This window comes from Ranitomeya variabilis, chromosome 6 (assembly GCF_051348905.1).
Source record: "Ranitomeya variabilis isolate aRanVar5 chromosome 6, aRanVar5.hap1, whole genome shotgun sequence".
Lineage (NCBI taxonomy): Eukaryota > Metazoa > Chordata > Amphibia > Anura > Dendrobatidae > Ranitomeya > Ranitomeya variabilis.
The window spans coordinates 142,566,893-142,583,721 of record NC_135237.1 but is presented as its reverse complement, the minus strand read 5'-3'; the positions used below and the strand labels follow the sequence as shown (position 1 = coordinate 142,583,721).

General features: G+C 44.5%; 1 protein-coding gene across 2 annotated transcripts in view; it reads right to left on the bottom strand.

The window, feature by feature from the left end:
• The window catches only part of ULK4 (unc-51 like kinase 4), a 1,043,381-nt gene that overhangs the window by 990,293 nt on the left and 36,259 nt on the right, over window positions 1-16,829 (bottom strand). For both annotated transcript variants that reach the window (XM_077269069.1, XM_077269068.1), the window contains exons 7-9: window positions 11,090-11,167; window positions 6,113-6,188; window positions 791-883 (exon numbers count right to left, since the gene is read on the bottom strand). In XM_077269069.1, the coding sequence (XP_077125184.1) occupies window positions 791-883; window positions 6,113-6,188; window positions 11,090-11,167 (247 nt within the window). The remainder of the gene's footprint in view (window positions 1-790; window positions 884-6,112; window positions 6,189-11,089; window positions 11,168-16,829) is intronic.

The following is a 16,829-nucleotide window of genomic DNA, read 5'->3' as shown; positions in this document are numbered from 1 at the left end:
GCCACTAGATGGTGGTAGAACCAAGACAAATGCCTTATTCAGCACGCTTCCTCTTCCCCTTGTGTTAGTTTGTCTGGGCAATGTCTCCTGAGCGCAGCATAGCCACAAAAGACTAATGTGGAACTGTGCCGACATCCATTTAGGCCTAGAGCAAGGTGAACGAGATGTCGCTGCCGAAACCGACTCCGAGAATATACACATCAGATTTGGAACGTGCCTTATGGCAGCGGCTTGGGGCTCAGCAGCCATTGTAACCGTGAACGTGCCCCATTAAGGGAGTGCAGAGAATTCTACTTTCACAAGTGGAGACCTACACTTTCAGGGTCTCCATATCCCGTACATTCACTACACTACATTAGCAGAGAGAGGGGAGAATACCAAATCTGAGCAATTAACCAGGAGGCTGGCCATCATCCTTTACATCAGGTCACCCACTAACATCCTTCATTACATACAATACAAATATTTATTCTGTACTGCTAATGGTATCTTGTCCCGAACAATACGTGTGGTGGTACCGCAGCCCACGGCAGATGTCCTGGTCTGGGAGACATTTACAATAAGGAATCCTACAGGACTGCGGTATATGTTGGCACTATAATACTAGGTATTACTAAATATACAGCTTATCCCTTCTTATCATGATCATACTTGGATATCACATACATGACACTCCAGACTTCCATCTGGCATATATTCTCCGAATATACATGTCTGATATAAGCCATACTTTTTTTATTTTCAATATTCGAACATCTATTGTCCATTCAGAAAACATGACGCTGCATACCTCAGGGTACTGACATCGGGGACACTGCTGTCGTCACCACCACAGAATGCGTCTTTCCAGAAGGAATGGCTCAGCACTTCAGTCCAGGTAAACCTAAAAGAAAGTACGACGGCTGCGTTACTGAGTAATGACGGCACATGTATGATCGGATCGTCCTCCTCAGCATCCCGCGGTAATGGTCAGTATCACAGTATGGGAAGTTTTTCATCAGACCCTGACGAACTTATCTGGTAGAGCAGGCAGCAATGTCATAAACTATTGTGTCCCAATAACAACCTATAAAGGACAAACGTTAGTAACTTAATAATGCCCATCCCCCACTATAACAGATTCAGAAATCAGGAGAAAGCAAACACTACACGACATATAAGGGTATTCCCAACACTGATCCCCCGGAGCGCTGCGCTCCTGACAGGTTGGATCAGAGGCACGGCTGCACCTCGGCCCCAACTGGGCGCTCTCCCATTGTGCCGTATGAGGCAGTTTGGTTCTGCAGCTTCGGGGGAACGCAGGGACAATGACACAATCCAGAAAGCATCAGAGAAGCGCTTATAAGTTTAATAGCAAACACCGTCGCTCCTTACCAAGCACACCAGCCCCCTATAATAGGTTTAAGAGACGGCTGGTTCCCTAGACAACAAACAACAAAATCAGGAATCACTCCTTTCTTGATCATCAAGAGGATTTTTAATAATTAGTACAATTACAATGATGCTTATTCTTACAAGCATTTTGTAGTTGTATTCATTTATCATCATGAGAATAACCACTTAAAGGGAATCTGTCAGCAGCATAATGTAGAGAGCAGCATGATGTAGGAAAAGAGACCCTGATTCCAGAGATGTGTCACTTAGTTTCCTGGGTGCAGCAGTTCTGACACAATCAGAGCCTTAGGCCATGTTCACACATTGTGGTTTTTACCGCGGAACCACAGCGATTTTGCCGCTGCGGGTCCGCTGCAGTTTCCATTGTGTTTACAATAACATGTAAACCTATGGAAACCGCAAACCGCTGTGCACATGCTGCGGGAAAAACCGCGCAGAAACGCAGCGGTTTATATTCCGCAGCATGTCACTTCTTTGTGCGGAACTGCAGAGGTTCTGCACCCATAGACCTCCATTGTGAGGGTCAAACCCGCAGATGAAAAAACATCTGCGGGTTTTCTGCGGGTTTGGTGTAGAAACCGCTGCAGCAGGAAGTGCGGGGACGGAAGTGCGTGGGCGGAGTGTGGCTGTCAGTGTCAGCATGGAGGCATGTATGTGAATGTGTGTGTGTGTGTGTATGTGTGTGTGCGCGTGTATGTGTGTGTGCGTCTGTGTGTGTGTCCCCATGCGACGATAGTGCCACCCAATTGTGCTAAGTCGCCGTATGGGACTACTACTCCCATCCGGTATTAGGATGGGAGAGTTGTCCCTGTGTCCGGCGACTTAGCACAATTGTAAGTAACACAAAACACAAACACACACAATACACATACAATAAACGTAACATACATGACACACAGTACATATAACATAGAGTATATACTCACCATACAGCACACTGGTACGCGAAGCCCTCGGTCCCCTAGGGAAAAAGTCCAAAAAAATAAACCAAATCCATACTCCCTGTCCGCAGATATCCCAACGAGTGTCCCACGCCGATCGCTTGCTCTCCGGCGATACACTACCAGAAGCGAAGCTCCTGGCAGTGTATCGCGTACTTTACCGGAGATCAGCGGCTCCGGCGTCTCTATTTACGGCACTACAGCTGCGTGTGAACTTTCCCACGCAGTAGTGCTGTAAAGCGAGAGTACCGGGGTCAATGACCGCCGGTAAACTCTCGCGCATGCGCAGTTACACACCGACAGGAGCCGGAGCTCCTGTCAGTGTGTTGCTGCAGCCGTGGAGAGCAGACACATCTCCGGATGTGTCTGTTCTCCATGGCAGATCGTCATGGGACATTCGTTATGGGATTTCTGCGGACAGGGCCAGGTAGTATGAATTTGGTTTGTTTTTTTATTTCTTTTGCAGGTCGAGGGTCTTCAGATGGATTGAGAGTATAATAAAGGCATTGTCAAAAAGTGGGTGTCTTTATTTCATTAAAATATTTTTTCTAGTGTCTGTGTTGTTTTTTTAACCCTTTAATAGGATTAATAATGGATAGGCGTCTTTATTGACACCTCTCCATTATTAACCGGGCTTAATGCCACCTTACAATAGTAAGGTGGCATTAACCCCTCATTACCCCATATCCCATTGCTACACGGGAGTGGGAAGAGAGGGGCTAAGTGCCGGAATCGGCGCATCTTTTAGATGCGCCTTTTCTGGGGCGGCTGCGGGCTTCTATTTGGGGGGGCAAATATCCATGGCCCCTTTCCTAGGCTATGAATATAAGCCCACAGCTGTCTGCGTAGCCTTTCTGGTTTCAAAATATAGGGGGACCCCAACATTTTTTTGGGGGGGCTCTCCCTATATTTGAGAGCCAGAAAGTCTTCGCAGACAGCTGTGGGCTTCATATTCATGGCCTGGGAACAGCCAGGGGTATTTTAACCCCTCCCCAGGCCACAAATATCGGCCCACAGCTGTCTGCCTAGCCTTTCTGGCCTAAAAATATAGGGGGACCCTACGCAATTTTTTTTCGGGGCCACCTATTTTTAAGAGCCAGAAAGGCTACACAGACAGCTGTGGGTTAATATTCCTAGCCTGGGAAAAGCCAGGGGTATTTTAACCCCTTCTCAGGCCACAAATATCGGCCCACAGCTGTCTGCCTAGCCTTTCTGGCCTAAAAATATTGGGGGACCCTATGTAATTTTTTTGGGTTCCCCATATATATTTTTTTATCTTTTTAATAGGATTAATAATGGATAGGTGTCTTATTGACGCCTCTCCATTATTAACCAGGCATATACCACCTTTTTTTTTTCCCTACTGCAGTTCAAGCTTTAGGCCATGTGCACACTTTGCGGGGTTCTCCCGCAGCAGATTTGATAAATCTGCAGTGCAAAACCGCTGCGGTTATCCCTGCAGATTTATCGCGGTTTGTTTTGCGGTTTCCGCTGCGGGTTTACTCCTATACTATTGATGCTGCATATGCAGCATCAATAGTAATGTTAAAAATAATAAAAAATGGTTATATACTCACCCTCTGACGTCCCGATCTCCTCGGCGCTGCACGCAGCGGTCCGGTTCCAAAGATGCTGTGCGAGAAGGACCTTCGTGACATCACGGTCATGTGACCGCGACGTCACCGCAGGTCCTGCTCGCACAGCAACCCTGATACCGGACGGCCGCGTGCAGCGCTGAGAGGTGAGTATATCATTATTTTTTATTTTAATTCTTTTTTTTACACTAATATGGTTCCCAGGGCCTGGGGGAGAGTCTCCTCTCCTCCACCCCGGGTACCATCTGCACATGATCCGCTTACTTCCCGCATCGTGGGCACAGCCCCATGCGGGAAGTAAGCGGATCAATGCATTTCTATGTGTGCAGAATCGCAGCGATTCTGCACAAAGAAGTGACATGCTGCAGGTTGTAAACCGCTGCGTTCCTGCGCGGTTTTTCCGGCAGCATGTGCACAGCGGTTTGCGGTTTCCATAGGGTTTACATGTAAATGTAAACGAAATGGAAACTGCTGCGGACCCGCAGCTGCAGAAATACTGCGGATCAGCGGTAAAACCCGCAAAGTGTGAACATGGCCTTATTTGTGTCAAACACACAGAAAATCTGCAGATAAAACCGCATTAAAAACCGCACTAAAAACCGCATCAAAAAACGCACCAAAAACGCACTAAAAAACGCACCTGTGTTTTCTGCCAAGAGCTGCGGTTTTTAGTGCAGAAAAATCCGCAGGGAAATCTGCAACGTGTGCACATGGCCTTAGGCTATGTGCACACGTAGCGGGTTTTACCGCGGAACCGCAGCGATTTTGATGCTGCGGGTCCGCAGCAGTTTCCATTGCGTTTACAGTTACATGTAAACCCTATGGAAACCGCAAACCGCTGTGCACATGCTGCGGGAAAAACCGCGCAGAAACGCAGCGGTTTACAACCTGCAGCATGTCACTTCTTTGTGCAGAATCGCTGCAATTCTGCACACATAGGCTGTGCCCACGATGCGGGAAGTAAGCGAATAATGTCCGGGGTGGAGGAGAGGAGACTCCTCCAGGCCCTGGGAACCATATTTGTGGTAAAAAAAAAAAAGAATTAAAATAAAAGATAATGATATACTCACCTCTCAGCGCTGCACACGGCCGTCCGGTCTCAGGTTTGCTATGCGAGCAGGACCTGCGGTGACGTCGCGGTCACATGACCGTGACGTCATGAAGGTCCTTCTCGCAAAGCATCTTTGGAACCGGACCGCCGCGTGCAGCGCCGAGGAGATCGGGACGTCAGAGGGTGAGTATATAACCATGTTTTATTATTTTTAACATTACTATTGATGCTGCATATTGCTGCATATGCAGCATCAATAGTATAGGAGTAAACCCGCAGCGGAAACCGCAAGACAAAACGTGATAAATCTGCAGGGATAACCGCAGCGGTTTTGCCCTGCAGATTTATCAAATCCGCTGCGGGAGAACCTGCAGGGACCCGAACCAACGTGTGCACATAGCCTTAGATGTAGCAGAGCTGAGAAAGCTGAACACACCAGGCTCTCTATGTACATTGTCCATTAACATTAACTGTACTTTTAAATGACTTTTCAAAATAAACTGTCCTGCGTCTACACGAGGAATAACACTTCATCTGGCCATTATATGACTTGTATCCATCATTTTTACCAGATTCTCCTCTGTAGACTCCATCTCTAATATACAATTGACACAGAGCTGGTAGGAAGAGACTAGCTGCCAAGAAGTCTCCTGTACATGGCACAGAACACAGAGAGGGATTCCTGCTCTTCATTCCTTAATTAGTACACAGATGCAGCAGCAGCATGGAGGAAATTATACAGCAGTACTAAGCAGTGTACATGTGAATCCAGGTCTCAGGTGAGGTAAAAGACTTGCTACAAGGATCTTTGTGTCCTTTTGCCTCTTTCCTCTCACTGCTCCTGCTACCCCATCTCGTCTCCATGAATTATAATGGGCTGCTTGACTTGAAACCTCAAATATACTGGCTGGCTGCTTTGTTTAAGCAAGTTGGATTTGAGTTGTTTTTTCAGAGTTGGATGACAAGTTCAAGAGGCATTTCTCTGATATGATAAATTAGAAAGTTTCTCATATTCACTTGCACTAATAATTGATAATCTGCAGAATGCCATTTTTTTACTACATCTTGATGACTTTTTCAAAATCCAATCCACATGTTTATTATATTGGATCAGCCTCTGCAGTGCATACCTTTTGTGAGGGTCCTTTTGTAGTAAGCCACCAAGTAATGATTGGAACTCCGGAGATGGCTTGGCAGATGATGGTCCTTTTGGAAACATTTAGAAGTGTAAAAAAATAATAATAATAACAATAAAATAAAAAATGTAAAGCACTTTTGAATAAACAACAGTATTCTCACATAAAATGCATTAGATGGATGAAAAACAGTACCTGATGAAAAATATAGATAGAAAGGTGCAAGTTCCCAGAACCTGGCGATTCTATAAAAAATCCAAAGTCTGAGAATGAGGCAGCGTACAAAAATAAAACCTTCATTTATTCCCCTTACAATGTTTCCGCCTTTCGCAAGCAAGACACACACAAGTTATGCTTCAGAACGGTAATACAGCTGAAACGTTGCAAGGGCTGAATAAATTAAGGTTTAAGTTTGGTGTGCTGCCTCATCCTTAATGATTTTATGGATACCAGGATGAGGAACAAATACCAGGATGGGGCCATATACCAGGATGAGGAACATATACCAGTCATATACCAAGATGGGTGCCATATACCAGGATGAGGAACATATACCAGTCATATACCAGGATGGGGCCATATACCAGGATGAGGAACATATACCAGTGATATACCGAGATGGGTGCCATATACCAGGATGAGGAACATATACCAGTGATATACCAAGATGGGTGCCATATACCAGGATGAGGAACATATACCAGTCATATACCAGGATGGGGCCATATACCAGGATGAGGAACATATACCAGTGATATACCAAGATGGGTGCCATATACCAGGATGAGGAACATATACCAGTCATATACCAAGATGGGTGCCATATACCAGGATGAGGAACATATACCAGTGATATACCACGATGGGTGCCATATACCAGGATGAGGAACATATACCAGTGATATACCGAGATGGGTGCCATATACCAGGATGAGGAACATATACCAGTCATATACCAAGATGGGTGCCATATACCAGGATGAGGAACATATACCAGTGATATACCACGATGGGTGCCATATCCCAGGATGAGGAACATATACCAGTGATATACCACGATGGGTGCCATATACCAGGATGAGGAACATATACCAGTGATATACCGAGATGGGTGCCATATACCAGGATGAGGAACATATACCAGTCATATACCAAGATGGGTGCCATATACCAGGATGAGGAACATATACCAGTGATATACCACGATGGGTGCCATATCCCAGGATGAGGAACATATACCAGTCATATACCAAGATGAATGTTATATACCAGGATGAGGAACATCATATACCAGTGATATACCAAGATGGATGCCATATACCAGGATGAGGAACATATACCAGTCATATACCAAGATGGGTGCCATATACCAGGATGAGGAACATATACCAGTGATATACCACGATGGGTGCCATATACCAGGATGAGGAACATATACCAGTGATATACCGAGATGGGTGCCATATACCAGGATGAGGAACATATACCAGTCATATACCAAGATGGGTGCCATATACCAGGATGAGGAACATATACCAGTGATATACCACGATGGGTGCCATATCCCAGGATGAGGAACATATACCAGTCATATACCAAGATGAATGTTATATACCAGGATGAGGAACATCATATACCAGTGATATACCAAGATGGATGCCATATACCAGGATGAGGAACATATACCAGTCATATACCAAGATGGGTGCCATATACCAGGATGAGGAACATATACCAGTGATATACCACGATGGGTGCCATATACCAGGATGAGGAACATATACCAGTGATATACCAAGATGGATGCCATATACCAGGATAGGGGAATATATACCAGTGATATAACAGGATGGGTGCCATATACCAGGATAGGGGAAAATATACCAGTGATATAACAGGATGGGTGCCATATACCAGGATAGGGGAATATATACCAGTGATATAACAGGATGGGTGCCATATACCAGGATAGGGGAATATATACGTATGCTGTGGGCTTCACTTTCTCCATCATCGCACACACTACTCAGTGCGTGCAATGACAGAAGCTGCCAGGGGAGTGGCGGTCTGGAGGGCACTATATGGGGCCATTATACAGAGGTCTCGGCAACTCTGATGAGCAGTGTAGTTACTGACATTACCGCTCATCTCAGCCGCCAGGTCTCATGGAGCACAGCAGGACCTGGAGAGGATGCTACAGCCTATGGAGCTCCATTCTCTGATCGAGGCTCCACAGCTTTTGGACATTGGAGTCGGGTATCATCATGGGAACGCCATGAACTACGTCAGACTTTCATGGGAACATTTGTTTTCTAAAAAAAAAAGGGAGAACGAGGGACAGTGTCTGGCCTTTATTTCTCTCGTTTTATTTTTTTTTTCAGGTTTCCATTTGTGGACTACAGCGGATTCCCCGGACTACGGTTGACATTCTGCATGATTTTTTTTTTTGACAAATAAACAGGTAAACCAGGGAAAGTGTTGAGGAGTGTTCTGTCAAATAAAATGTATTTATTTGTGTCTTTTCTCCATTAGTGGGTTAGTAATGGGGGTGTCTGATAGACACCTCTCGATTACTAACATCAGGGCTTGATGCCAGATGTGATTTTTGACAATGCGCAGCTGTCATAAACCCCGACTGCTATTACCCCGAATATCACAGCACCAGGTAATTGGGAAGAGCCAGGCAAGAGCTGAGCCCAGCCTAATAATAGTAGTGCCCAGCTGTCTGCTTTACATTGGATAGTTACCAAAAATAAAGAGGGACCCCAAGTCATTTTTTCTTTCATTTATTTATTAGGGTAAACACCCTTTAGTGCCATATAAAAGTTTATTACATGTAGGGGGCTTGTGAAATTATAAATCTACAGGACGTTAATCGACTCCGATAGAAGTGGACTGAACAGAATTACACATTTCTAAGGTTGCATTGGAGTAATGTGTGACACTGCTATGTCCACTTCTATGGGAGCAGAAGTAATGTGTGATGCCATCCGTCCACTTCTATGGGAACAGTGGTGTAATGTGTGACCCTGCTCGGTCCATTTCTATGGGAATAGTGGTGTAATGTGTGACCCTGCTCGGTCCATTTCTATGGGAACAGTGGTGTAATGTGTGACCCTGCTCGGTCCATTTCTATGGGAATAGTGGTGTAATGTGTGACCCTGCTTGATCCATTTCTATGGGAACAGTGGTGTAATGCGTGACCCTGCTTGGTCCATTTCTATGGGAACAGTGGTGTAATGCGTGACCCCGCTCTGCTTACTTCTATGGGAGTAGTAATATAGTGGAGAGCGGTGTCACACATTACACCACTGCTCCCATGGAAGTGGACGGAGTGGGGTCACAGTTAGCATATATTACATACTGCACATCTAATCCCATCCTGTGTGATGCACTCTGTTGAGCTCAATATTTATTCCCATCATGTGATAAACTACATGTAGCCCAGTATCTAACCCCAGCTTGTTACTCTAATCCTACAGAATTGCGCACGTGATACACTCCATGTATCTAACCCCAGCTTATCAGAAAGAGAGCAGCACCAATTAAAAGAATGGATGCTGCCGGCCGTCCTCAGCGACAGTCTACTGGTCAGTATCACTGGCAGTCACCAACAAAATGGTTCCTCACTGTGATCCTAAACTTCATTCTCTCTTATCTTTTAAGAAACACCCAGAAGGAGAGGAGTGAGGTCACACACGTGAGCAGACCCAGCCCACACGTAATGTCAGCTAGTTGCACACTAGGTTTTCATGGCAAAATTCAGCATTTGCTCGCCCATAGTCAGTAAAAGGGGGAAATACCAAACTTTTTTTTTTTTTTTTATAATTATTTTGAAGAAAAAAAAATGTTTTTTGATGGCACATTCCATTAAAAGAGGGAGCCCCCAAACTCTGTTAACCATCTAGATGCCGTAGTCACTACTGACGGCAACATCTAAGGGGTTAAATGTCCATAGTCCGTGCCAATGTAACTGATGCAGCAGGTGTCTGTTATAGTGTACTGCTGACAGCTGCTGCATTTTCAGCCATCGGAGGACGCTATTCACGGATATCGCAGGTCAGTTTTAATGAAATAACAGCTTTTTAGCCCCTAGCTGCAAACAAGAATGTTTCATTCAGTGAAATCAAGCAAAGATCTTGAAAAAAGGAATTTAAAAAAGTATGTAAAGGGGAGTCCATCACCCCCAAAATGGATTTTAAATGGGCTACACAGTTTTGTAGGGACTAATCCCCTAAAACCATATTGGCACGGTACCTTTTACTGTGTGCGCTTAGTTTATACACAAACAAGGAGGATTTCGTGCAGGCTTGGCATGGCCAGGGGTTTGTTGCACCGTGACTCCTTATTGACAGTGCTCACTTTCCAGAGCGACCACTGTGTGCCGAGTGTGTGGGAGCGCACTCTCCTTTCTTGTCTCATTTCTTCGGACGCCTCTTGCTACACTAATACACCTGGAAGTGCAGGCAGTGGCATCGGAGGAGAGGAGGCAAGGGGGGAACCGCGCGGGGCCGCACACACGTTGGCAGCATTCAGATAGTGCTGCTCTGGGAAGTGAGCACTGCCAATCAGAAGCGGTCCCACTATGCAAATGGCGAGGAGGAATGGCACCAAAGCCATTTTCTTGGGCACTGGACCAGTAACAGCTTTAAGAACCTTACTGAAGATATCCTGTATTCGGGACTAACTACATTGCTGAACATCTCTGAAGTCTGTAAGATATATTATAACCCTACTGGGAACAATAAATTGAGAAAAGGTTTCAAAAAATATGAAAAGCACTCGAACTAGACCAGAAGAAACAAATGTGAAGGTCCCGCAACTTGTCTCCATAGTTTATACAGAAAATGAAGTTTCTAAATTACAAACTTCTCTCTCGTATTCTGGTACAAAAAAATGAATCATGTCCTCCACTAAGGCTTCTCACTATAAATTAGAAGAATAACCAAATGAAAATCTGGAACACCGTACCTTGTGGTGGACTAAAATCCTCATTTACAATTTTCTCTATCAATTCTGAGAAGCTTTCAGAGAAAAATGGGGGTCGCCCTGCAATAAAATTAAAAGACATTAAAATGTTAGAACACAAACAGGTAAAGTTTTGAAATGGTGGTAAATATAGTGGCAAAAGCGGTCCATAAACTTTCATAAAAGCCAGGTAAAGATATCATGTATAGTAGGCCAACATCTGCTATAGAAGTAACTGAGCGTCAGGCACATCGCAATCCACCATGGCCGATCCCTTGTATCGCCCTGCGCTGTGTGGCACTGCCTTATGTCTTATTCCATGTCCCCACAAAACCCCTGCCCAAATAATACACCGGAGACAAGTTTTAACAGTGGCATAAAATGGCCGTGCGGTTTTATTCAGGGTTACATAAATACCTTTAAATATTTCCAATAAATAAACTTCCATATAATATATTTCAAATTTTCCAAAATTCCAAATGTCCAAATCCACCCATACATGGGTGATTTTTCCCCACAATTAAAACCACACGACAGGAGGAACGACTGTATAAAGGGAGGGAGGGCTCTTCTTTGCTCTGCGCCAGCAACTGAGGTAAATAGAACTGCCAATCAGGCTATATATCTTGAAAAAACCGCCAAAAGCTCTTACAACCAATCAAAATGCAGCAGGCTTGCCGCTCAAAATTGGCTAAAAATAGACTGTCACAAATCACCACAGATTCTGACTTTGTGTTAACATAAAATGGCTCAAAATAAAAGCCCTAACAAAAACTACCCAAGCAGGGTTCATGAGGACATGAGACCCCTCTATATTGCTTTATGGCTTGAGCGGGGGGGCTTACATGTCCCCACAAAACCCCTGCCCAAATAATACACCGGAGACAAGTTTTAACAGTGGCATAAAATGGCCGTGCGGTTTTATTCAGGGTTACATAAATACCTTAAAATATTTCCAATAAATAAACTTCCATATAATATATTTCAAATTTTCCAAAATTCCAAATGTCCAAATCCACCCATACATGGGTGATTTTTCCCCCACAAGGCCGAGACTAACCGAGTCGAGGCCCCCCCAAACCACACAGCCATTTTTCGATTATGTTCCCCAAATTCAAATTAAAAACGTCAAGACCAATATTTGACAAATGAATCAAATCCTGTCTAAACATCCCAGGTAAAAACCCCTCCAGGTCTTCATGCCTAAAAGAAAAACCACCCAGCAAAGGAAAAAATTTCATCATCGAACGGTTCACCCTCTTACGAATTCTATCCAAAAAAGAAAATTGTTGCTGTTGCCAAAAAAGTCTGGGGATGATCTCGGAAAAAAACAAGCATGAAAACGGGAAATTTTGCCTCAAAAATATGAGGTCCGACCTCATGGTCGCTAAAAGCACTAGTGTATTGATTTTACCGAGATCGTTACCAGCTAGATGGATAATAATTAAGTCCAGATGAGGAAATTTCAACATACAGTTTTTTAACTCAAAAACCAACGAAGCCCACTTCAATCCTCGAACACTATGCCAAAAGACCTGAGTGATAGAAGGGTTAAATGATAGATTATCCGTATAACAACGTTGACCAGCCCTCTTCTGGGCCCAAAAAACAAACGAGTGGCCAACTATCCAAACAATGGTTGGTCCTGGAAAAAATTAAATGATTAGTTAGCATATAGATTATGGCGAACATAAAGCTTGAAACGATTAGATTCCCACCTTCCCATTTTTTTTATTCTAGCATCGGACAAACCAGCTCTAGAGGCCTCTGTAGCTGCACCTATCCTAAATGAGTGGGAAGATATTCTAAGGTGACTCTTACCCAAGAAGGATAGGCATTTTTTCAGGATGAAATTAAATTGAAATACTGTGACATGGGATTTATCCCTGTGCAAAAACAACGGGCCCTGCACAGCAGGCCTTGAAACGATCCATTTACATAAATTCTAGACCGGGCAAATAACTGGGTCATGAAAGGCGTTCAAACGAAGTTCACTACCTCTTCCTAACTGATCAGTTTTAGATTTCCTTATAAACACTAGAAGGAATGAATCAAATATTTTAACGTCTTCCAGCCTAAGCCCGGATGGCTCAGCTTTCTTCAGGGAAACTATTTCACCCACTCTAAGAGCTCCGAAAAAACAGATGGGAAAAATGGCGTTAAAAAGCAGGGCTTCTTCCGGATTTGAACAAATGCTAATCAATGTTGAACAAATGCTTTTTAATAAGGATAAAGAAATGGGGCGTCTAGAATCCGGTAAGAATTTTTCTCGCTTTAGGCCCTTCAAAAATTGTTTGACAAGAGCTCAGTTAGAGCTAATCTCCCATGTGCCTTCAGGAAAAAGGAGATTCCTGCGAAGCATTTTGCTATCGCCGAGTAAGACAAGTTCTTCTTGAGTAAAGATTCAGCAAATTGCAAGGCCGACAGAGGATCAGATGCCAACGCCTCAAATCCCTGAAGATCACAAAAATCAGTCCACTTCTTCCATGCGGCTGAGTAGTCAGCCCATGATCGTTTGGACAGGGAATTCTCTATAAAATACGGGACTAAGCTGAGATCACGTCCCAAACTGAGGGAGGACAATAGGTCGCTTCTTTGTCCGCTAACGGCACCTGTTGGAAAAAATTAATCCACTGACTATTGAATAACAGTTCAGTTAAATTATTAAATTTGCTAACACCTGCTATTGCCTTCAGCCATAAGTTGTTCTTTAAGCACAATAAAACTAATTGTCTCAAAATTTTGGCGGCTCGAAGGTTCTTGGAGGATAATGTGTTGATGGCAAAAAACACCGCTTGATTGGAAGAGTTTAGAATAATTCTTGAATTTTGTATCTTATTGCCCCAAAGAAAAATGAGTGAAAAGATTGCGAAAAGCTCAATGACCAGGGAATTATTAATGATCCTATAGAGGTTAGGTTCCTCAGGGAAATTCAGGCGAACCCAATGGGATGAAAATAATAAACTGACTCCTAACGAAGCATCCGCAGAAAAGACCAGCGGGATGGAATCTGCGTTGACGAAGGGAGCTTGTAAAATTGATCTGCCATTAAAGTCGGACAAAAATGATAACCAAATTTTCGCATCCTCCTTGAGCTCCGAGCGAACTCTGATGTGAAGCTTAGGCGAAGAAACCCCTTTAGTGGCTTCATAAAGGCTTCTTGAAAATACACGACCCATTGGGATTACCCGAAGAGCAAAATTAAGGAGGCCTAATAACGCCTGTAAATCCTTTAGGGTAATTTTGTCACTAGCCAAAAATTTAGAGAGGGCAAAGCGCAGTTTCCTAACCTTAAGCTCGGGAAGAATAGCTTCCATTTTTTTTGAGTCGATTGTAATCCCTAAGAATTCGATCATATTACATGGACCGACCGTTTTCTCATGGGCGATTGGTACGCCAAAGTGTGCGCACAGCTGTAAAAAATTGTCCAAAGTAGCCTTACATGCAGGGGAATGAGGAGGGCCAACAAAAAGGAAATCGTCAAGATAGTGCAAAATTCCAGCCTGAACACAGCTGGACTGTAATACCCAATGAAGAAAACTTGAAAAAGTTTCGAAGTAAAAGCAGGACAATGAAAAGCCCATTGGAAGGCATTTATCGAAAAAGAAACAGTTATCGAAGTGGAAACCCAAAGAATTGAAACCCGTAGGGTGAACTGGTAAGAGCCTGAAAGCCGATTTAATATCGGATTTAGCCATTAAAGCTAAATAGCCAAATTTTCTTAGCAACTCCAAAGCACCGTCGAAAGAAGAGTAGGACACTGAACACAAATCCTTGTCCACTTCGTCATTTAGCGACTGACCCGGAGGATAAGATAAATGGTGGATTAAGCGAAGTGAACCGGAATCTTTTTTAGGAACCACCCCTAAGGGTGAGATGCGAAAATTTTCAAATGGAGGAGACGAAAAGGGGCCAGCCACCCTGCCTAATTCTAATTCGTTAAAGATTTTTTCCCTAGCAACTTCCGGAAAAGCAGAAATGGAGGATAAATTTTTGACTATAATGCAACCCTTCCCTTCAAAGTGAGGAACATAAAAACCAAAATAAAAACCATCAAACAAGAGTCGGCTACTCTCCTTGTTTGGGAATCTGTTTAGCCAATGGACCATATTTTCCAGTCTCACTGGTGTCCGGGCCTTTAAAGTTAAGGTCTTTACCTGAAGATTGCTGGGCCGCTTACTTCTTAAAGCATTTGGACATGGGGTGGGGATTGCCGCAGAACGAACACTCGTGTCTGAACCTGCAGTTATTACTCCACTTGCAAAAGGACTCGTTGGAGGCAAAGCAGACGCCTTTTTTAGGAAAGGGATTAGCTGCCTGTCTGGTGTCAACATGCCTCGATGGGAGCATGAGATTAATCCACAGGCCAATATCCTTCGTACCCCATTTGACCTCTGGGTGAACTGATAACTTGTGTCTAAATGCCTCGTCGTAGTGAAGCCAGGCAGCCCCGCCAAAGTTTCTATACGCTTCTAAAATAATATCAACGTGCTGAAACAAGCTGCTGCAGAGATTAGGGGATTTCTCCCCCAAAACTGCAGCATATATAGCGAAGGCCTGAATCCAATTATTAAAGGATCTAATACCACGCTTACTGTCCTCAAAATCCGACTTATCCTCTTTTTTTACTAACTTTGGGGGATGATCCCTGCGAGGAAGCAGAGAAAACAGGTCGATATAGTTATTGTTCCAAATGAGCTCCTTCACAGAAGGGCTTAAGTGGAAACCTAACGGGGACAGCTCGCACGTTAGTGCCTCCTTAAAAGGATTCAGAGGAGTGGTGCTAAGAGAAGGCACTTCAGAACGTGCAGCATTAATACCAGATACCCCTGGGGGAAGGGATACCACATCCCCCAATGTTTCACAAATGACAGATTTAATAATATCCCTCAAATTACCGTGAGGAAAAGAAATGTTAGAGATCTCACCCCTGGAATGCTGTATTTCCTGACGACGCTCCCCAGAGCCGCCTGCGCTCGAGCCCACGGGAATAGGTGAGCACAGCTCTCTGATAGCACTTGATTGAAGGTCTTCTTCATCCTTGGAGGATTGTTCTGGCACTAATAGAGCCGACCTTCCTTGCTGTTCTGATGCAAAGATGGCCGCTCTGGAACGAGAAGAGGAGGGGACCGCGGCGCTTTTACGGCCCTGCCCCTCTCTTGATCTTCCGGCCGTCTCCTGTGACGTTGAGAGCTCATCCTGAGGGCGATGGCCGACATCCCGCACAGGGCTGCGGGACTTCGCTGAGGTACGGCGCTGCCGCTTCTTACTTGTGTCACGTACTGTGCGCCTAGGGGCTGGAGAACTTGCTGCTGCAGATGGAGCAGACCTCGGCTTCCTGAGGCGAGGTCCGGAGCTTGCATCAGTCTGGGCGGCGGGCACTGGGCTTGACTGCGGAGGAAGGGACTCCGGTTCGTGAGGGGAAGGAATGGCTTCGGGGGCTGCCGGTAACTGTTTCATGGCCAGACAGCTTTTTAGCCAGTCCAAGCCGTCCTCACCCCCGGCCCTAGCTAAAAACTCCTGCATAAGCTTCTCCATGATAGCGCGGTGTCTCTTCTTTGCTCTGCGCCAGCAACTGAGGTAAATAGAACTGCCAATCAGGCTATATATCTTGAAAAAACCGCCAAAAGCTCTTACAACCAATCAAAATGCAGAAGGCTTGCCGCTCAAAATTGGCTAAAAATAGACTGTCACAAATCACCACAGATTCTGACTTTGTGTTAACATAAAATGGCTCAAAATA